Here is a 22,108-nt window from a genome sequence, read left to right as displayed (position 1 = left end):
TGCTTGATTCCGTCCCAGGATCCCTGCATACTCAAAATATTTTATTCCAATCTGTTTAAATAATATTTTATTGAAACATCTCGAGCTGTTTAAAACATATGCTGCACCAGGTAATCTCCTAATCTTCGTTTAAGCGTTTTTTGTATTTTTCTAACCAGCCCGTAAAATAAAATATAAACCTGCTAGGTATAGACCTGAGAAAATTGACATTAATACCCTGATACGCAGCATTTATTTAAAGCCCGCTGGCGTAGGCTACCGCATTCAATTCCGCATGGTGTTTATTTAACTTCTTGTGGGGAAAATCAGTCGCAAAATTTTGTTTTGTGTTGGGTTTTTGGATTTATGTAACTATGCAATTCCTCTATTTGCTGAAAAAAAAATCTCAATCTAATCACCCGATGCTATTCCAGCAGATCTCCCCACAGTTCAAAAAGTTTTAAAGATCCTGGCATTTTGGCATCGCTGAGTGCAAATCATGGGACTCATCCCTCCTTTGGGTTTTTGGGTTTAGGCTATATTTCGGTCATATATAGCGTTGTCGCATTTAATCTCCTTAGCCAGTTTGTTTTAAGTGTAAACTTCTCTCATCTAAATTTTGTTCTGTCCTACATGCTGCTCTGGTAGCATTCTAAATAAAATGAAAACGCTAAAATTTGCTAAAATTGTCAACGAAACACTGCGCCCCCTCGCTATGCTTTTTACGATGGTCTTCGAAATCAAATTGAACTGCCACACATGTGCCAGGCAGCAAAATCGTATTAATTTTTTTTCCATCATCGGTAGTTAGCCCGCCGGCATCAGAACTGGATGCAAGTCCATCCCTAGTAATTCATCATACAAAACCGTTTTACCTTAAGCCGCAGGAAAAATCTCGATTTAACTGTATACTCAGAGACATTTGCCCTATCCTCCAAAGGTATTATTCAACTGTAAATCATTTAACCATGAACTATTCTTTTTATCTCTAAGGAAACCACACCTGAAGCTAATTAATTTGCTCGTTTCCAACACCTGAGCATTCCCGCTGTTACCACATTCTCATGTTACATTGGTGGTGATCAAGGCGGCAGTAGGTACATGCCAATTCAATCGTGTTTTTTCCAATTGCTCATCGCTTGCATATCAGCTCTTATTTCACGTAAATTTCTATCAGCTTTTGCTGCTGGTCTAAACCTCATAATTTCACAGTCATTTAATAACGATAGTTTTCTTTTAATCTCTGCTATTTGCATTACTGCACGTTTTCCCAATCAGAAACTATGCAAAGTTTCCTTTTCTTTTGTTTAACCGTCTTACCCCTTCAAAGTGCTGGGTGAGCCTTGTTCAACCGCAGGTGGGGACCTACCCATATGGGACCTACCCGTCTGGTGCTGTGAGCGTCCCAGCTAAAGCTCCCGCAGACGCTGCGAGGGTCCTACCTGTCAAACACCTAAATTCGATGCCCAGTTTTGCTCCTAAAAAATTCACACCTCTTTATTTATGCACTCCTGTTTCGACTGCATATGGGACCTACCTGTCCGATGCCATGGGCATTCCAGGTCCGTTTCCAGATTTTTCTTGGTTAGGCATCTCATTTATTCAACACAGTTAAGTCATTCAGGCTACCTAAGTGGCATTAATTTTTATAAACTAATTTTTGGCAAGCCTTCATCGGCTATAAACAACTCTAAAACTCTCACCACTTATCAAAACTATGTTTAGAAATAAGCCCACTCGCCCATACTCCAGACACCCCATTACAATTGACTTAAAATCTAGGTGCCTTTCCACCTTTCGGCTCGGCTACCACTCCATCCATGATACTGCCCGTACGCTGGACGGAGTGTTCATTTTGTGTTTTTGCTTTTTGGTTTTTTCGCTGTTCAGGATTTGCAGTCATCTTAAATTTCAGTCCAATCATCTACCCTACAATTTCTGATTTAAAAAGTTCTAAAACCTTGATACAATCTCGTTTTTCTTCAAACAAAGTAAGACTTTCCAATTTAAGGGACACTTTGTCTATTTTCAGTTTACCGAACCCCATCCAATCGCTACTAAATTACCTGCAGTACAGACGATCCTGGTCAAAACTTGTTTCGATCCTCTTTTCATCGACAACCAAATTCAATTGGCTATGAGATTTTGGTTCCGTTTTAATCCAGTCTGATATCCCAGCAATTCAATTGTCATTCAGCCAATTCATTCCGCATCAGTGCCGCAACCACTGCCGCTCCAAAAGGCCTCCCTAATCAACAAACTTATGCCCTCAGTCGCTGGTTGTCAGAATCGTTCAAATCCTACATTACATTCAACCACTTGGATATCAGAAAAGCTCATGTACCCCTAGTTTGTTTTGTTTGCTTCACCTGCACATTCATTAAAATAAATATTATATGTATATTTATCTGTGTGCGTTTATGTCACACGGTGACGATTTCATGGGGCGGAACCAAAATTCCGAAGGTTTTGTTCCGCCCGGAAGTGTTCCCGCACGGAGAGCAAGACGAGAACACCGGAACTTCCGGAAAGACTCCGTGAGCAGAAATCAAGTAAACAAGATGCAGGTGTGATAAACGAACGCGGCGATCGGTGATTGGAGGATGAAAGGCATAGGAGGAGTACAAAAAGGACGTGGAAAACGAAGGTTGGTGCTGAGTTTTTGCCGTGTGTTGTGGCTGTGTAGCTGGGCTGTGCATCCTGGTAGCGGGACGTATTCTGGAGCAGTGAAGTGGATATTTTGGAGACGAAGACTAAAGGTCGTTGGTTTGGCTGAGTACGATTTACAAACCTCTGTTATGGTTGGAATGTTGACTCACCTGTTTACAGTTGCATGTAATATAGCCGTTGGATGACAGCGATCTGGATTCTGTATCGCACGGAAAAGGAATCGACCAGTGGGGGAGCTGAAGGGTCGAAGAGAGAAAGTGTGATCGTTCTTCGTGAGTATAGAAGGTGTATAATGACTAGGGGTGTCCTCGACTAAGGATTTACATATTCGAATCAGAATTGTCGAATCTTTCCATAGTCGACCGATAGTCGAATCATCTATGTTTGTGTGCATGGGTTGGGAAGGGGCCAGGTAACTTTTATTTTCTTTCACAAGCAGCACACATAAACAACTTTCTGATAAAGTGACCAAAACTGTCTTTCAAGTAATAAAAGAAGACAAAACTGACGATGCATTTATATATATATATATATATATATATATATATATTTTTTTTTTTTTTTTTTTTTTTTTTTAAGGTAAAATGTAAGGCAACATTTGTTTAATTATTCCTCATAACATTTTAAAGCCACGATCTACAGACCATCACACAAAAATAATTTTGATAAATAAACCTAAAAAAATAACAAAGGTGTTCCTGCTTTGGAAACTCGGGCTACAATTAAGTGTTTTTATTTAATTTGGAGATTTAGCGCGTCAAAGCAGTCATGACCAAAAAAACCCGACAAATGAGAAATGACAAATAATTTGTGATTGTGACTGTAAATGATAAAAACTAATCTTTATATACAATTCGTTGTATATAACCATATATACAAAACGTTAATTTATAACAAGAAAAACACTGAAATTAATGATATAGACACTATGCGTTATTATTTAGCACAGAAATACCTGCTTGCTTGCTTTGACTTTGATCATCTCTGTATTCACTTTAGATATAGAAAGACCGGATGATATTATTTATTTCAGGAATCTCTTTGCTATCATTTGAAAGTGAACACCGACCGACAATAATATTAAATCACAAGAAAGACATTCGTGTCAGGCAGAAATAGGTTCGGTGCAGATACTAGTTTCCGTTTCATCACCGAAAAAAAAAACGGCTTACCTGTTTTGTAGTTTAACTTTTGACTTTTGAAGATAACCACTCTGTTTTCAATACATTTTAAAAACTTATACGCGTCGAAAGACATCCGTTTTTTAAAGTTTAGTTTGATGAACTCCTAAATATGAGACGCAGAGCACCTAGCCTGTTCGGCTAAATTACATGCGCAAGCATGGCCAGCACGCAATACCGCAACATCGATACAACGAAAAGCTTTAGATCAGAATTTACGTTTATAATAAATACAATTTTGTTAATAAAATAAGGTCAAAAGTAACAAAGTGCAGAACAAATATGCAAAATGCCTCAAGTGCACGGAAACAAAACACAAGCCAAATAGTTAAATCAGATAACCCAAAGTGATTTATAAATAAAATAAAATATAGAAATTATTAAAAGAACGAAAGTCATAGTTTAATTTGCCAGCTTTGTCTTTTAAATGTCGAAACAAAGAGGCAAGGCTTTATTAAGATAGAGACCTCTTATGGACGTGTAGCCCAGTCACAGGGGTTGTTGGATTTATTAAAGCATTTTAAAAATATTTATTGAAAGCTGCTACTTCACATATTATTTGCAGCATTATCATAATATGCAGTATATTAATATATTGTGAGAAAGATGTTATATGTGAGATCAGATAATGTGTGCACCCACGGCCAAAATTGAATGATCCTCATTTCGTAACACATCTGCGACGATTCGACTGTGAGATTGGTAGTCGAATCAGGCTTATCCTATCGATGCATCGAATCTTCGACTATTCGGGGTCACCCCTAATAATGACGTGTGTATATTGAAGATATCAGGATTAACGTGTGTGTGAGTCCACAGCAACGGTAGCAGCGGCCCCATTGCAGAGTTGTGTGGTGGGTGAGCCGAGGACTAAATAGCATTAGGAGAAAAGGATATCGCTACGGCTGCAGTTCAACCTCTGGCTTCCTTCACGGTAACGCCCCGCAGATTCTTTGACCGGCTCCAGGAAGACCCTGGCCTGGCTTTAATGTTCACCGAAGTGTGTTGTGGGTGAGTCTGGGTTTTACAGAGTGAGTGTGCACACATGATTGTATTGCAGTGAAGTGCTGTGTACCTGTTGTCAGGAACCATCATAGGTCAGAGTTGGCGGAGTTAGAACGAGGAAGATGCGGCGTGGCGAGTGAAGTGCCTGTTCATATCACCCCGTGTAGTGATATAGTTTTGGGGAACCAGTGAGACACTGCAGGGTCCCGGGTTCGACAACGTGACAGTGGAGAGAGGGTACAGGATATTGAGACTATCTGTGAGTAAAATTCTGAATGTTGATGTACATGTGGGTAAAGCTATCACACTGCTGAAGCTATTAATTACCTGTCACGGAGCCTCTTCAAAGGTGAGCCCCTGTCCAGAGTTTCCACGCATAAATGCTACCAGTCATCTGAAAGTAAGAACAAAAATCACAGTTAAAGGTGAAGTGTGATCTTATGTTACATTCTGAGCCCTCTAAGAGAGGAGAACGACGAACCAGTTTCCCTGAAGAGTACTTACCGTTTCCACTGCTGCCAGTCACTTGAAAGTAAGAACGAAAATTACAGTTAAAGGTGAAGTGTGATCTTATGTTACAGCCTGAGCCCTCTAAAAGAGGAGAACGACGAAACAGTTTCCCTGAAGAGTACTTACAGTATCCACTGCGACAGTTACCTGAAAGTCAGCAAAAACCCAGCAAAAGGTGAAGTGCGTTCCTGTGTTACCGCTAGAGCCCTTTAAAGGAGGAGAATGACGACCCGGTCCCCGAAGAGAACTCGCTGTACCCACCGCTAACAGCTGGCTGTAAGGAGAAAGAGAGAGAAACAAATTGAAGTGAATTACCAAATAACTATTCTGTGTTGCAGGCGGTAGCTGGATCATACTCCCCTGAAGTTCTGCCTCCAGGATACGGAGGGCGTCACGGATAGCAGGAACCCCCAAAAAGGCCCCGTCCCCTCCTCTCTCCTTAAACGTGCCTGGAGGCCAGAAGAGGCCGTTATTTTAAGCTCCCCTTTCCCCTCCCCTACTTATATTTTAAATAATTTAAATAAAGTTTATTTTAATTTTATTCTCACCTTGTGTGTCTGGTCATTGGGGTGGCTTTGGGAACCTCCTCGAGGTGGAAACTAGGAAGGGCTATCCCTTTAGCTATCTCGGGTCCGCTCCGACCTGTGACATTTATATTCGTGAGACTATACTGTATGTACAGTATTCGTATACATCTTTTCCCAGCATTTTTTCACACACGGTTGCCCTCTACCGTGCACGTTGCTGTATGGGCTCCCCGTTTGTAGGCAGTGCGGAATTTTCTTCCGTTTTAAGTTTCGCCTCTTCGAATCGCTGGTTGAGCCCCATCACTCATTTTCTTACCTTTATATTTTTATTAGACTGCAACAGGACCTACCCATCCAATGCTGTGAGCATCTTTGCAAAAGCTCCCTTTGGATGATGCGAGGGTCCTCCTGGTCGGACACCAAATTTGTGCTCTTTTAAACCCTATTCTAGAGCCTTCCTGTTTGACTGCAGGCGGGACCTACCCGTCCGATGCCGCGAGCGTCTCCGTTAAAGCTCCCTTCGGGCGCTGCGAGGGTCCTCCCGGTCGGACACCAAACTTTTTGCTTTTTAAATCTATACTCTAGCATTTCCGTTTTACTACAGGCGGGACCTACCCATCGGATGCTGCGAGGGTCCTCCAGGTTGGACGCTTAATTTTGCTTATTTACATTTTTTTATCGTCGAGCATTCCTGTTTGACTGCTAGCAGGACCTACCCGTCCGATGCTGTGAGCACCTCAGCCAAAGCCCCAGTTTGATGCTGCGAGGGTCTCCCAGTCAAACGCCTTATTCAAATGTTGTTTGTTTTACTTATTAAATTTCTCACCGTCCTCACCAGCATTTCCCCACTGCATGTGGAGACGTCTTGTTTGATTCGCTGCCAACATCTTAACCAAAGCTCTCGTTGGACACTGCAGCGGCCTCCCAGTGAATTTGCCTTAACTCGTTTAATACCGCACATTGTTCTAGTTTGCAAATGCGCTCCCCGTTTGACTGCTGGCGGGGCTTTCCCGTCCGATGCTGCGAGCATCTCAGACAATGCCCCCGTCGGATGCCGCGAGAGCCCTCCCAGTCAAACCACTATTTTTTTTTCCCACCGCTTTCCAAAGGTCTTTACGCTTACACTTTTTGGGGATGTGTTTTTCTGGCTGCTGTCCGTCATTTATGTGGCATTTTTGGGGAGTACTCTGGGTTCGGGCTAAAAATTCAGAGCTCGGAGCCCTCTCCTCGGACAGCACGCCAAATATGCTTTATCTCATTCCCTATCGATTACATGTTAATGCGAACTCGTGAAATCTTAATTATTACCAGAAAGCCTTTAAAGACTTCCAGTGCAGGGAAACTTTGCTGGTGCCCTGCTTGACAAATGATCAGCTGGCCCATGAGTTAATGATCTGTGTTTTGTGTTTACACACCTTATGACAGAAGCATTGATGGCACAGAAATATGACAAGTTAGGACGATTCTAAGGGCCCATGAACTTTTGGGGCCCCAGCCAAGGACAGTGCTGCACACACAACCCTTAAGCTGAGACCTCCAAACTCCGCCCCGTCTTTACTCTGCGTTTTAGCGCCGTCTTCAATCCATGGTCTCACAATGCGAGTGAACTTCACAGGAGAGCAAGGTGTGTGTATTTACTGCTATTTGCTATGATATCTGCATATGTGCACTTCCTTACTATAAATGCAGTTTACACAATGTGACGGTGAAGCAATACAATGCAGTTTTCTTTCCACTGTAAAGTCTTCGCTCTGTTCACCCCAGTTTAAAAACACAAGGTGATTTACGTTCCCTGTTTTGTGTTATGATTCTAACGCAAAGTCAGCCCTTAAGCTGTTTTAATTAACGTAGCCCGTATAAGATAATTAACATAAACTAGAAACGCTAGCGGTTAAACACTCCAATGTTTTTTAACAAAATATGCCAAAGAAGGATTTTTATGCAGTTGAGCTAAAACAGAAATGCAACGATGGCTAAACTATTCCAGGTATGTATATTAAAGCTTCTCACCTTGCAACAAATCAAGAAATCAATGGAAATCCATGTCGTTATCTGCTATAGTTGTCCTTCATTTCATTTTAGGGTGTTTTCACACCTAGTTCGTTGAGCCCCCCAAACGCTCTCGGAGCAGTTTAGGGTGTATATGTGAACAAACCAAGCGATCTCAGACCCCCCTAAAAGGACCCAAAAGTGAACCGAACTCAGACCACGTCTGGATGTGAAGAAGAAAGGGTCTGAGATCACTTCAGTTCTGAAGAGGACTAAAAAAAAACTGGGTCCTCTTTTGAATCCACTATATTGTGAACACTAAAAGGACTGAGGTCATTCGGCTAGGTCCTTTTCTGGTTCACTTTAAGGGTGTATTCATACCAGGAAAGTACGCTAGGTCACTTGCTTTGGTCCGGACCAAATGTTTTTTATTTTTTGGTGCGGTTCGCATTCACACTGCCCTTTTTGCAAGTGAACCAAAATTTGTAAACAGAACCACATGTGTATTAAGGTCATTCATTCATTGGACATAAATTATCAGGTGGGGGAAAGCAGGAAGAGCAAAATAATGGAGATAATTCATAATGCAATATTTGTTCTGTTATTGATTTGGTATTATCAGCAGGTAAACCAAAATGCCGACACTATATTGAGAAGCACACAATTTAATGTCATCTAAACGATATTATATATTATATATATTTTGCAAAGACAGCATAGACAGCATGTTCTGACAGTTGCGCTGTGCAGAAGATGTATCAGGTAAAAATTTATCAGGCTTTTTCGCCGCACAGATAGAGAGATGCGCTGTATACGCGGCTTTCATTATTCATACAAATATAGCTATTCAGATTGTTCAAACACAATTATTTCAGTCCTGAGATGAGATGGTAGTGGACAGATGCCTTTCTTTTGTGTCCCAAGTTTCCAACAACTTAATATAAGGACTAAAAAACAGTAAATTGAAATGCATTATTGCTTCACCCAGTTTTTGTCATTTATGTGAGACAGCAGGTGCGACACACAGCTCACACAGACCTTTCACGTATGTATCCTCATGAAAACATTTCATTATACTAGATAACAATTAAAAACTTTAAAATAAAATAAAAATGTAGTAATATGTGCACAGGAGATTTTGATTGACTGTTGTTTGTGGGGCTCGTTGTTGCTGGTGATGGGGTGCTGGAGAAAGATTGAAGTAAAATAAAGCCAGAAATGTTTACCAAGTTGTCTAACTCTGTATCAAAGAATATTAGATCATTTTATAAAAAATATAATAAGACATTTTAAATTACTGCTATTATTTTGCCATGAAATAAATAATGCAGGTTGGCAAGACATTTCTTTTGATTTTGCGTTTTGTTCCGTGATCGCGTAAAAGTTAAATTACGCGGATTTAGATGCGCTGTTTGTATGCATAATATTCTGCTATTACAACAAAGGTATTTAAAATCATTGCCGTACAGTATAAGCACAACAAACTGCTTGATAGCGCGTCTCACACTAGCAGAATAACAATAATATCATACATTTGGTGCGCATCGAGGTCGGTACATGTTCACACCTTAAACGAACCGTACCAGAGTTCGTTTGGAACCGGACCGAGACCACCTCTTCAGCTGGGTCTCGGTGCGGTTGTTTGGTCCGCACCAGAGTTCGATTGCTGTATTCACACCTGCCCAAAAGGTCCGCACCAAGAGGGGAAACGAACTTGAGTTTGATTCAATCGAACCAAACAAGGCAGGTGTGAATAGACCCTAAGTGAACTGGGTTTGGTTCTTTTAAAATGAACTGTGTGTGAAAACACCCTTAGATGTTTTTAAGATTATTTTAAGAAGTACTAAAGATTAATATGTACAGTCTTTCACCTGGGATGGTCAGTTATCGGTAATTTTACGATATTTGTCTGTCATCCTGTTCATATGTTTATTAAAGTTCTTTGTTAAATGTTACCTGTCATCCTCCTCATCTCTTTTAGAGACAAACGTGACGAGGTCAACATACTGTATATGGTGAAAAGGCAATGTTTCTTTTAAAGGTGCCAAAAAGCATTGATAAAGTATGTTGAATTGTTCTCTGATATCTACATAGAAGATGTGTAACTTTATTAAAGGCAGGGTCAAAGATCTCCGTTGACATTTTAATCACCTAAACAAACCCTGCCCCAGTAGAATCTGGACCTTCTCTTTGATAGACCTGCCCCACACATACGCAACCCAGGCAACGATGTTGGTTAGTAGACACGGCCCTTACTGCTGATTGGCTACAAGTGTGTTTTGGTAGTCGGCCCGACTTCCTCCGATCATCCATTTACAACCCTAGGATTTCTTTTTACCGTATAATGATAAGGGCTGTTATATGCCATTACCATGTACAGAACTCTTACTATTCATGCATAAGTAAATACAGTTTTACATTCAATGGCATCTTTAAGAACCTTTGGAGAACTTTATATAGCTGCCTTATTTTTCTTCTCTTTTTTGAATGTACACCTTCCCTTTAGAATTATATTCTTGTGTTTATGGAGATGACATTTTATGTCAGAACTAAGGCATCTTAATGGATCTAAACTTTCTGAATCGTGCATAATCGTCTGGTGTTGAAGCCCAGTGGGTTAGGCCCCAGCCTGCTTAAAAAATATGCAGCCGTGGTCTAATGGTTAAAGAGTCGGGTTTGTAACCCGAAGGCTGGCACGTAGCAACTGAGGTGCCCTTTAGCAAGGTACATAACAATTGTGCAACAACTGAACTAAAGACTTTCTTTTATTCCTTAATACAACTGAAACATGTTAAGAGTAAGATAAGCTCCTGCTAATCCTTTTACAAAAATAGTCAATATACAATACTTCAGCTGTGAGTCTAAACAGGTGTAAAAGCACAGCACCAACATGGTCCACGTATCACCTTACATTTCTAGTGCAGGGATCTCCAACCCTGGTCCTGGAGAGTTACCTTTCTGCATATTTCAGTTCTAACCTTGCTCTAACACACCTTATGGTGGAGAAATTTTGAGTGTTTTATCTTAAGCTTAGTATAAATGTTTTATATAAAGTATACTTTTAATGTGTTTTATGGTTGAGGTCTAAATGAATTAAGTTGTCTCTCTGATGCTTGCACATGACAGTGTTTTTCCACAGCTAGGCCGGGATGGGGGACGTGTGACCTTGGTAAGAATAGCAAGATAGCTTTATGACGCATTAGAAAACAAAGGCATTGTGTATTACCAGCAATGGCTGTCTTTTTGTGTAGCAACTTAAAGGTTGCAAAGATACAGGCACAGTACAAACAGATTGTTCGAATGGGAGGGCTACTAAAACGGGGGCACTATTTAAATCACTGAAAAACTCAGAACGGGGTCATTGTCATAGTCATTGTGATCATCATTTTACCAATGCAGGTGTATACACCCTATGACCAGTATTGTGTTTCAAGCTGTCTGACACAATTCTTAAATAAAATACTTTGAAGAGAATTTTACATCTCAACCGCCTCTGATTCTCCTGAAAAAAATCCACGACAACCTGCATGTAACTCCGAACAACTTGATTAGCTGGTTGAGTTGTGTTTGACTGGTGTTGGAGCAGAACAGTAGCAGGAACTGGACCCCTTTTCTAGTAAAATACCACTTAAGTCATGTTGACATTTTTGGGTGAACTATCCCTTTAAGTAATTTGCTCAAATAAAATAAAGCTGCTAAAATTGCTGCTTGGTATGTTTATTAAAACAAAGGTCACATGGAGTGTTCAAAAAATAAGCAGAGTTAACTAAGCAGCCAAATTCAAAGGTACATTATTTATGGGCATACATTTCACCTAACAGTATGGGGGAGAATAAACTTAAAATGTCTTAAGGGCAATTCGGAGAGGAGAAAAAAAAATACAGACAGAATTGCACATGCAAGGATAAGTGTACATATAGGACAGCCTACTATACTTAAAAATCATTTATTTATTGCAGCTTTAAACATAAAAACTATATGCTAGTGTTATAATTGCTAACAGCAGACTTGTGTAACTGAGTTACATCATTATAAAAGTAACTAATTACACGTCTAACACGTTACATTAAACATTCTTGCCTTTCACCCCGACGATGGAAAAGTAGTGCTTATTTTACATCCAGTGTTTGCGACTGCTATCTTTGAGCTTGTTGTACTTGCCATCGCTCTGTCGATGCCAGTGTGTGCGACTGTGTGAGGAGGACTGGGCTGCCTGTGAGTGCTTTGGGACAGAGATGGGGCTCACAGCAGCAGCACCCGCTGCTCATTGAAAAGAGAGAACAATACGTGCTTTCATGTCAGTGTCCAAAACTCTCCAACCATGCCAGAAAAAGTTGATAGGATTTGTCCTAGTTGCTTTCTTGAAATAAAGTCGCTAAAAATGTCTAGATAGTTGCTAAATCTAGAGACAAAGTCCCCAAGTTGGCGAAAATGCTCGGACTGTACATGAACATCTGGTTGGCTAACAATGGGAATTTAGCCAATCATGATCAGTTATGCGTCCCCAAGCCCCAAACACACACTGGAGAAAATACAATTATAGTCAATTATAGAAACGCACAGCATTTTATTGTCAGTAACGGGAAACAGTCATTTGTTTGATTAGCAACGCTGTTATTCCCCTCAATGGTGTTTTTTATCATTTCTAAACCTTTCAAAATCATAAGCAACTGCAGCAGTGGCGGCCAGTGACTTCTTTTTGGAGGGTGCATGATGCAAAGCTTGTCAAAACATGTATTTTGCCTGTCATATGAAAATATGTGTTCACAGCGCATCACGTGAACCTATATGCATTACACGTCATTTCACATATTATGTGCCTGCTGCAAACGCTTCAAAGGGGTTTATGACGAAAGATACGCTCACGTTAAAAGAATGCACTGTACACAAGGGGGGCCGCACGCTGAAAAAGTTTGAGAACCACTGGTGTAACAGAAGTATGATATGCATTTCTTTGGTGACTCTGGGATTCAGAGCCTTGTCAAAAATGACTCCTCACACATAAACCTTAAGATTGACTGAACTCCAGACTGCTTTTAACCTACAACCTCACTGGATAATGTAACAAAAATGTAACCCTGCTTTCTGTAATACACCTAATGTAAAGGCTGGAACAACAACAACCAGTTTAAAGAACTGATCATGACATGAATCTTGAACAACTTAACAATCACAGTGAAATTATGTTAATGAGGTCCTTTATTGCTCCATAACAGGATGTTTTACACTCTCTGATATCTTGTGAAGTCAATTGTCTTCAGCCTGAGAAGGAATGCTTGATGTTGGGTTGTGTGCTGGTTGCCAGTTCTCTGCACTGTTGTTGACATGATGAGGTTACGTATTGAAGATATCTGGTGGTGTAGGCATAGGTGTGGGACTTGCCTGTAGATTCGAATGGGGCAGGAGGCTTCTTAATCCTGCAAATAACTGGTTGACTAAAGCCTCCATAGAGCGGGTGTGTTCAGCAAGCACTCTAGCGATGAGTCTCTCCTCTCGGGCATGACTCTGTTCTTGCTGCCGCTCCAGCCACAGGTTTTGTGTCTGTTGCATTCTTTCAATGAAGCTTTGATACTGTGCATGCAATGAAGTGCAACAAGGGCTTTTGCATTTAAACACATCTGAAACATAGAAGGCAGAACAAAACAGAAAAGATATATTATTAGACCGTAATACAGTAATATAATATTGTTTAATTAGCATGCATCAGACTCATATTTATCTTTTGAATTTTAAGATTCCATTGTAGAAGTGCACAATCAATTCAAAATTTTTTATATAGCGCTTTTCACAAATCTTTAATTGTTCCAAAGCAGCTTTACATTAATAAAAACAAGGGAAAACAGTAATGTAACATAGTTTGAAGTTAAGCTTAAGTCAGCTGACTTCCAAGGAGTTGAAAAAAAAACCTCCTAGGAGAAACACCCTGTGGGAGAAAAGTCCTTGGGAGAAAAAAAACCTTGAAAGAGAGCCAGACATAGCTGATCCTATAAAAAATTAACTTTACATTGAGTACTTTATTATAAAAACTATAATTAACCCTCATAAGACTTGATTTTCCTACGTTATAGTTCCGCTGGGGTAAAAAAATTCACATAAATTATGAACTAGATTTGATTTAAATTGTTTTTAAATATTGATCTTGATGATATGTGTTAAATTCAGCCATCAGGTGTTTAGGAAAAAAACATAAAAGAATTATAGTTTAGAAAATAAATCATTTTGACAAGCAGAGGCCCACAGAGACCCATTCATTTCACTGGATGTGGCCAACTACTCAAATCACTACTTTATTGATACATTTTGTGAATTTATGTTTATATAAACATTAGAAAGGACATTTAAAATAAATATTATTTCAAATAGTAGATTTTTTTGATGCATTGTGACATGTCTGTTTTTACAAAATGCCACAGAAATTTGAATGAATATAAGTGTGTGTGTCTCTGTGTGTGTCTGTGTCTTTATGTGTGTGTAAGTTTGACTGTGACTGTGTGTGTGTGTGTGTGAGCTTGTTTGTGTGCACGCGTGTGTATGTGTAAACGTGTATGTGCACGCACCTGTGTGAGCCCACCAATTTTGCATCTGTGGCTATTTTTTCTGTAAGAAATGCTCTCTGTGGCAGTCATACCTTTGTGTGTGTGTGATTGAGCATGTCTTTTCTATATTGCATTTGTGCTCTAGTACCAGGCCTACTTTTCTGTGTTGAAATTTACAGTTTATTCTGGATGCATTGAATTTTTTTGACAAATAAAAATAAAATTTTTTGCATTTCCCATTTATTTTCAATTGGGGTCATTTTTTACCCCCACATGCAGGGACTATTTAAGTAAAATTGTTTACACCTCTTTAGAACGACCGAATCAAGCCCAGTTCTTTTTTATATGAATCTTGACAGAAAATCTGGAAAATCCACAAAATCTGGGAACTAAGGGAACTATGTTTTTAAACTAAAGAAATGTGGCTTGGTGTTAAGATTGACCCTAAGGGTCTTGTTAGGGTTCAAAGGTTTTAATAATTAAATTGCGCTATTGGCCTGACAATGCAAACGCGTCTTGATTTTGGCTACGCAGCTGGAGGTCGGAGGCTATTGGTTCCGTGAGGCCCGTTTGAAGCCCTGGCTCGCACAGGCCCAATAGTGCAAAAGTGGCTAATGATAAGAAAAATTTACAGCAGAGCAAAACTAGAAAAAAAATAATAATCTAAAAATGTCTTTGACTCTTTTGCATGTCTGAAATGAACCATTTTTTTAATTTTCTAGATTTTCCTGATCTCCCATGACTGTTTATTGCTACACAGTTGCCTGGTGTGTTAGTCACGTAACCACAGATGTAAAGCTCACATAAGATAAATGGCTATGTTCCACTTGATCTATATGTTTATATTACAGTACTTAGTACTTGATAAGCATACTTAGCTTTTTTAAGTTTTTTTTTTTCTTTTTGATGATGCTGCAAAAAATGGACACAATATCACAGTATAATACAGTACATAGTACTATATAAAATAAGATCTCCAGAAAGAAAGTAAGACAGTTCTGTTCAAGCCTGTTCAACAAATGAGAACAAACAAATCAAACCTTGAACAGGTGTCTGCTGGGAAGTGGATGGTTGTGTACAGTTTGTAATCTCTATAGAAATGGATGGCTGGGTGGATGCTGAGCTTTCTACAGGGTCAATGTTCTCAAGTGATGGTTGAGTGAGGCTGAGAGGATCGTTCTCAATTTTCAATGTCTGGATTTCTTGATTTCCACTTTCCACATCATTTTCTGTAAAAGAAACAAGATTAAAACTCATAAAGCTACTACTAAATGTTTACTTTATTTAAGGCATGGTACATATTTAAACAACATGGTCTATGTAATAAGAAGCTTTTTTGCAGCATCTTCAGTCAGTGCACTGTAAAGTGGGGTCATGGCAACTCTAATAAAGGATGATGTATGCATGTAACAATAAAATTCACCTATTTAAAAGTACAAAGTTTAGTCCAAAATAGAAAGATATTTAAATCAAGGTGTTTAACTAAATGTACAAAATGGCTACATTAAAAAGCAATAACATAATGAAAAAAAAAACTATAAACACAATTAATTAACATTAATAAACGGTCACAGTAACATAAGTTAATTTTATAATATTATATTCAGCAATATCACAGCTTTCTTTTTCTAGTACTTGAACATAAAATAACTTTAAAGGAAATAAAACTCACCTTCATCACATTCATCACCTTCAAAAGTAAAAGACTTGCTTTCTGACAAAGGAGATTCATCTTTAGAGTCGATGTCAGCTCTAGTCTGTTTTGACACAACCAAAGGTCTATGTCCAAATATTTCTTCCATCGTATCAAAATGCTTAAAGGCGTCAGAACTAGTAACATTTTGTCTTTTAGCCTTATAGTAAATGGACTTGAGTGTTTTCCAGCGGTGTTTCACCTGATCACACGAGCGTCTGTATCCTGCTGCTTTATGTTTAGCGCAAACCTTTCTGAAGATGAGACTGTTGCGGTTCTTGCGCCCGTCTTTATATCGATCAATATTCATCTCTTTTAATGTCTGCAACAGGAAATCTGTCTCCTTCTCGTTCCAGAAGTGTCTGATTGTTCGATTGTTCGACATCTCTCTCTGATTTTATATAACCCACAACTGCTTTCTTACACGAATAAACAAAATATATAATTATTAACTAACAGTGTCTATTCAGAATAAAGTGTTTACAGTAGACATCATTCTGATTATTATAGCTGTCGGATTCCAGACTCCAGTAAACGGACGACAAAGACGCTCAAAGCGCTACACACCGCCCCTACAGAGCACAGCCAATCAGAAGACCGGGTCCCGTCTCCAGGCGTTCGAATGTCTCACTCTCATTGGTTATGTTGTTGAGGGTTACAACATCATTGGATGGACAGCCTGTCAATCAGTGTTCAGGGCTCTTTTTGCTTTTTCGTAAGTAATAGGATTATGGCAATCGGTTTATTGCATTCATATGACCTACGATTTATCATGAAAATCATGCAGCATTTTTAAGTGATCCAAACATTAATGAAATATACATAAAATAATGTATAATTTGTTTGTGTGTAACAATAATAAAGTGGACAACATTTCCAGTAAAAATTGGGAAGAACAGAAAGATAATATATGAAACAGCAGGACGATAAGCACACTTGGTAGTTTACGCTACCTTTTAGAAATAATATTTATTAAAATATTTTTAAGTATTTTTTTATTTGATAACATTTGACTGAATTAACTTTTCAAAACGTATACTTTTTAATTGAATATAGATATTTACAAATATGTTTATTCATTTTGAAATCTATTACAGTTCAAATCCGCTGCTGCCTCCGGAGGTCGCATTTCTAGGCTGCATACGTCATCAAGCCTGTCTTATTTCAAAATATTAACAATTAAAAAGTAGACTTTTATTCTTAGTTAATCGTAAATTGTTGCAACATGCTTATGACTGGCGAATGAAGTGCTCAGTTAACTTAAATAAACCAGGCTTAACGTAGGCACTATGCAGCCTGATTGAGAAACGGCCATCAACAGACCCATACTGGCTGCTGTGGCTTTTATTTTGAAATGTTTAAACGCCACGAATCACGATTTCAGTTACGGATTTGGCGACATGCTATAACATATTCTTTGCTTTTGCTTGTTAGTCCGCTTTAAAATGTATTTACGAGCACATTTTAACTACAAATAAACTTATGTTTTTGTTAAAAGTGTAAACTAGTCGAGTATATCTAACGTAGAGTTCCTGTGTTTTTGCGTTTGAAAATGTCAGCGGCTGGCTTCACATTTGTTGTGCTGTGATGTAAACATGGACAGGCCGGACACTACATTCAGTCTGGCTTATGCAGTATTCACTCTCTGCTTTATATTTACACCCAATGAGTTTCGTTCGGCAGGTTTTACTGTGCAGCATATGTTTGCGGGATGGCTGGGCAGTGAAGACATCTGCTTCATTCAACACCACATTAAAAGAACAACACTAACCCTGCTCGTGCATTGCTTCCTGCCTCTAGGTATGACATTACATTGGTTTTTAATATACATATTATTTATCAATGCATTTTCTGTATTCATGTGATTTCGAATGGCCAACTGCGGTAAAGTTGATATTCAAACCCATTAAACTCTCTGTGCATTCCACGTGTTGAGCCCAAACAAGCATAAATATACATTAAAAAGCTTATCTTCATAGCACAAAGCTTAAAATCAAAGAATTTTTATTATTATTATTATTAAACAATTTAACCAAATGATTTTATGATAACATATCAACACATAAATGTTCAAAAATAAATAAATAAAAATACATTCATAGCATGACTCTATTGAGGAAATATGCATTTGACACTTTTCATTAAGTTTAACATTTTAAATACATGTAATACTCTAAATCCATTAACTCCAAGAGCTTATGTCTTAGAGATGTCAATCAAAATGCAAATTACTCCAAATAGGAGATTCCTCTATGACACAAGCCATTTTAGGTTCTTTACATAAGTAACATGAATACTGTATCCCTTTAAATCCATTTAACTCAAGTGCCCAAAGTGACATCATTTTGACATAAACTCTTGGAGTGTAATGGAGTTAGAGGATTACATGCCTTTAAAAGTGTCAAATGCATAACCCCCCAAAAATATATTATTTACATACAGATACATTAGTCAACATTTGAAGTGGATCAAGACCTTTCCTAAAAGTTGTCTTAAAACCAATACCCGTTCTTGTCTTAGGACAACTTTGATAAACGTTTTTGATCCACTTCAAATGTTGACTAGTATATATAATTTGTTTATCTTAACATTTGTCACTAATTGTTGTTTTGATCATGTGTTGCAGGTTACTACATAGGAATGTGTTTCGCTGCTCCCGAACAAAATCTTTTATACATCCACCTTGCAAGTCAAGGATGGCAAATCTACTTGAGCGTTTCATTGGCCATTCAGCTTTTGAGTTGTGCACTGGCTTTCTATTGGTCCAGACACGGCTGGGCCAATCATCCGATATGCAAAGCTCTGAGCGTGCATGCCTTACCACATTCTAGCTGGAGGGCCGTGGCTTCTTCCATTAACATCGAATTTCGCCGCATTGACAAATTTGCTTCAGGTTCCCCTAGCGCAAGAGTGATCGTCACCGATACCTGGGTGATGAAGGTCTCAACATACCACTTGCATGTCGCTTTGCATCAGGACTGTCATTTGACTGTGACAGATTCCAAACATCACAGCCTGTCACCTGATTTAAACACACCTGTGCAGATTGTCACCATCACCGTTGCCAGTATCAATCCCAGAGTCAAGTCTTTTGACATCAGGTAAATTCATATCATCTCATTAAATGTCCTTGCGTGATACAGAATATTTACTGTACTTTCCCTTCCAGGTTGAAATCTACTGAATATGTTGAGCTACAAGAAAAGCTGCATGCACCAATCAGGAATGCTGCCAATGTAGTCATCCATCTGACAATGAGTGAGCTGTTTCTGGAGACCTTTAAGACGTATGTGATGATGAATGATGTTTACAGCTGCCCAAGTGGACAGGTAAACCCATTGTATTTTATATACGTGTTTATATTGCTAAAGCTGGCAGTAATTATATAAACAAATTAAATATAAACAACAAAATAATGAACATGTGACTGGACTGGGTCCTTATGACTCACCTGATCATTTTCTGTCTTATCGTAGGAACTTGAGGCATGTATTGGATGTATGCAAGTCAATGCCAATGTCAAACTTGTACGACTGTGCCAGGAAGACAGTGAATGCCAGCAGTGTTACTGTCGTCCCATGTGGTGTCTTACGTGTATGGGTAAATGGTTTGCTAGTCGACAGGACCAGCAGCAGCCAGAGACGTGGCTGAGCAGCAGGGTACCGTGTCCCACCTGCAGGGCCAAGTTCTGCATTTTAGATGTCTGTCCCATAATATGATTGAATATTATATTTGCTTCTCATATCTGCATATCTTTCATCCTGGTATTTCTGAGCATTTGTACATAAAGCACTTTAAGTGGATTTCCAAGTATGAGATACGTGTTGACTCTACTTATTTCAGCAAATTTAAAACTACATCAGACCTTTGTGCCTCTTATGATTATGCATTCTTAAGAAAATATAATTTTAAACATTATTAAAGGTATTACAGTTTTTAGAAAACTTAAGCATACACCTCAAAAATCATACGTTCTCTCAAATGTAATATTATTTTCACGTGACTGTATTTTGTTCATCTACAAAATTCTTTTCTGATGGTTAAGTACTACAGTATGGTTAATTTCATTAGAATATCTCATTCCAGTAATGGAATTACATAAAAGCTCAAAAGCCCAAAACATTGGGAGAAGGAAATGTCCATTCAAAAAAAATTAAAATGGTCTCAAAAGCAGGCCTTTACACAAAATATAATTACATTATCATTTGCCTGTATGTGTTTATCAGAATAAATATAACAAAAAAGTGTAGTTGTGCTAAACTCTTATTTTATCAATCAGGCTGTGTTTAAACAGTTCAGTATGTTTACAGAGAAACGTTTGATAGCCTTACGCCACCACCAGGATTCCTGCTGTCATTAAAAGCCATTTGGATGTTTTTTAAGTCAAGTCAACTTGTTCCATCTGACTAAGGAACCAAATTTCAAAATTTAACACAAACGTTTGAGTGGCTTGTGTTTGGCCAGCCTGATCTCACGAGAATTTGTATATATTTTATGAGTTGGCTAATTAGTATAAATTAGTATGAAGTGAATTGTACAAAAACATATGATTATCTAGAAAAAAACAATAGCGAAACCCCAATACTAAGTCAAATGGACAAAAAGCAAGAAATTTACAAATGTGGTAAATTAGGCACCTCGTAAATATGTACAAATTGCCATGAGATAGCATTGGTTTGGCATATTTGTTTTAATTCAGGTTCTTTTGTTCTCTCTAGTGCTGCTTAAAATTATTTATATTATCATGTATTTGAGGGTTCATCCTTTAAAACAATGCTTACAATATTCTGACAGCACTTTACATTTAAATTCTTAGCATTTGAAAACTCTTATTTTGCATAATTCTCTTAAACAACTTTATTAATGAGATTCACAATTTATTCGATAATTTATGCACATTTAATTTTAATTCAATGCATTATTTCTTATAATTGATGTGTTTTGGAGACTGTGTTTGTAATTATTTTTAACATGATGGTGTCTTATGGAAAACTGTTTCTGAACTTTAAAAATTCCTCAATTAAAAAGAGCAGATTTATAATGAGAGTGTCTTTCATTGTTTAAGGGCTTTTTAATATACATTCTTACATGCATAAGTTATGTTTTAGCCTTTACAGCAAATTTTTACAATATTACTAACCCAGATATCCAAACACCAGGTTAAGATCATAAGTAGTGCTGTAGTTATGCAGCAAATTGGCAATAAACAATAAATTGTTCAAAGTTAAATAAACATTAAACAATAAGAAGTCTTTGTCTTTCTTTACAGAATAAAACAAAAATAGCAGCCTCATGCAAAGCATTCTGGGAACCAGAAATCCTCAGATAAAGACTTGTTTAAATAACATACATTTAAATCTAGTTCAGTGCACACATTTATGTTGAAATCTTCTTGCCCTGTTCTAAAAACAACAGTCAGTACTCTTAACGTCTTTATCAATACTCCTAACATTATATAGGTAGATAAAGTATCCATATACATGAGAAGTAATTGGTTTTGTTTAAAATCTGCATTCATAATTTAAAATGACTCCACCAATAGCCAAACTTGACTTCATTGTATTTTGTTTCCATGGTTTGTTAATGTGGAAGTGTACAACTTTTCTAATCAGAACATTTGACAGATATTGACATTCTCACTTCACACAGACTTTAATTAAAATGACTGTATGCCATTCTTACACCTAGAATATTCCGAGGTTTTCAATAAATGTTGGGCAGGAAATTAGTTATGAATAAGTGGGCCATTTCCTGACATCACAGTGCTCTTCAGTAGCACATGCATAGTCTATTTGTCCTTGTTGCTTTCTGCATCCATTGTGCTGATGGTTTCAACCTCAGTACCCATGGTGCTGCGTTTTTAACAAATTGACCTTTCAATTCTGCTACTTTCTAGAGTTTAAAAAAAGGTTTGAGAAAAAAGATTTTCAAAGCCTTAAAGCTTCAAAAGGCTTCATTCAACCATACCAACAGACTGACAGCTATACTTGAAGTATTGTATAAAGACACTTCCCCATA

General features: G+C 38.2%; 2 protein-coding genes across 2 annotated transcripts; one reads left to right on the top strand and one right to left on the bottom strand.

Annotated features, from left to right (window-relative positions):
• Nucleotides 1-11,570: 11,570 nt before the first annotated feature.
• Nucleotides 11,571-16,770, bottom strand: LOC135735365 (uncharacterized). Its single transcript, XM_065253838.2, has 3 exons — nt 16,070-16,770; nt 15,438-15,626; nt 11,571-13,479 (listed from the first exon to the last, which is right to left on the bottom strand). The coding sequence occupies exons 1-3, from the start codon at nt 16,473-16,475 to the stop codon at nt 13,196-13,198; spliced, it is 879 nt and encodes a 292-aa protein (XP_065109910.2). The 5' UTR covers nt 16,476-16,770; the 3' UTR covers nt 11,571-13,195.
• Nucleotides 16,771-17,430: 660 nt separating this feature from the next.
• On the top strand, nt 17,431-21,753 carry tmem129 (transmembrane protein 129, E3 ubiquitin protein ligase). Its single transcript, XM_065253839.2, has 4 exons — nt 17,431-17,890; nt 18,717-19,191; nt 19,260-19,419; nt 19,567-21,753. Exons 1-4 carry the CDS (start codon nt 17,686-17,688, stop codon nt 19,807-19,809), a joined length of 1,083 nt encoding a protein of 360 aa, XP_065109911.1. The 5' UTR covers nt 17,431-17,685; the 3' UTR covers nt 19,810-21,753.
• Nucleotides 21,754-22,108: the final 355 nt, after the last annotated feature.

Source organism: Paramisgurnus dabryanus, chromosome 16, assembly GCF_030506205.2.
Source record: "Paramisgurnus dabryanus chromosome 16, PD_genome_1.1, whole genome shotgun sequence".
In the NCBI taxonomy this organism is placed as follows: domain Eukaryota; kingdom Metazoa; phylum Chordata; class Actinopteri; order Cypriniformes; family Cobitidae; genus Paramisgurnus; species Paramisgurnus dabryanus.
Note: the sequence above shows the minus strand (reverse complement) of the source record. Positions and strands in the feature narration are given on the sequence as shown.

Excerpts from the sequence above, each read along its gene's own strand:
- LOC135735365 (XM_065253838.2), bottom strand. The coding sequence starts at position 16,475 with ATGTCGAACAATCGAACAATCAGACACTTCTGGAACGAGAAGGAGACA. Across the intron at positions 15,627-16,069 it reads AGGTGATGAATGTGATGAAG|AAAATGATGTGGAAAGTGGA; the intron begins GTGAGTTTTATT and ends TTTCTTTTACAG. Across the intron at positions 13,480-15,437 it reads CCAGCAGACACCTGTTCAAG|ATGTGTTTAAATGCAAAAGC; the intron begins GTTTGATTTGTT and ends TCTATGTTTCAG.
- tmem129 (XM_065253839.2), top strand. The coding sequence starts at position 17,686 with ATGGACAGGCCGGACACTACATTCAGTCTGGCTTATGCAGTATTCACT. Across the intron at positions 17,891-18,716 it reads GCATTGCTTCCTGCCTCTAG|GTTACTACATAGGAATGTGT; the intron begins GTATGACATTAC and ends CATGTGTTGCAG. Across the intron at positions 19,420-19,566 it reads ACAGCTGCCCAAGTGGACAG|GAACTTGAGGCATGTATTGG; the intron begins GTAAACCCATTG and ends GTCTTATCGTAG.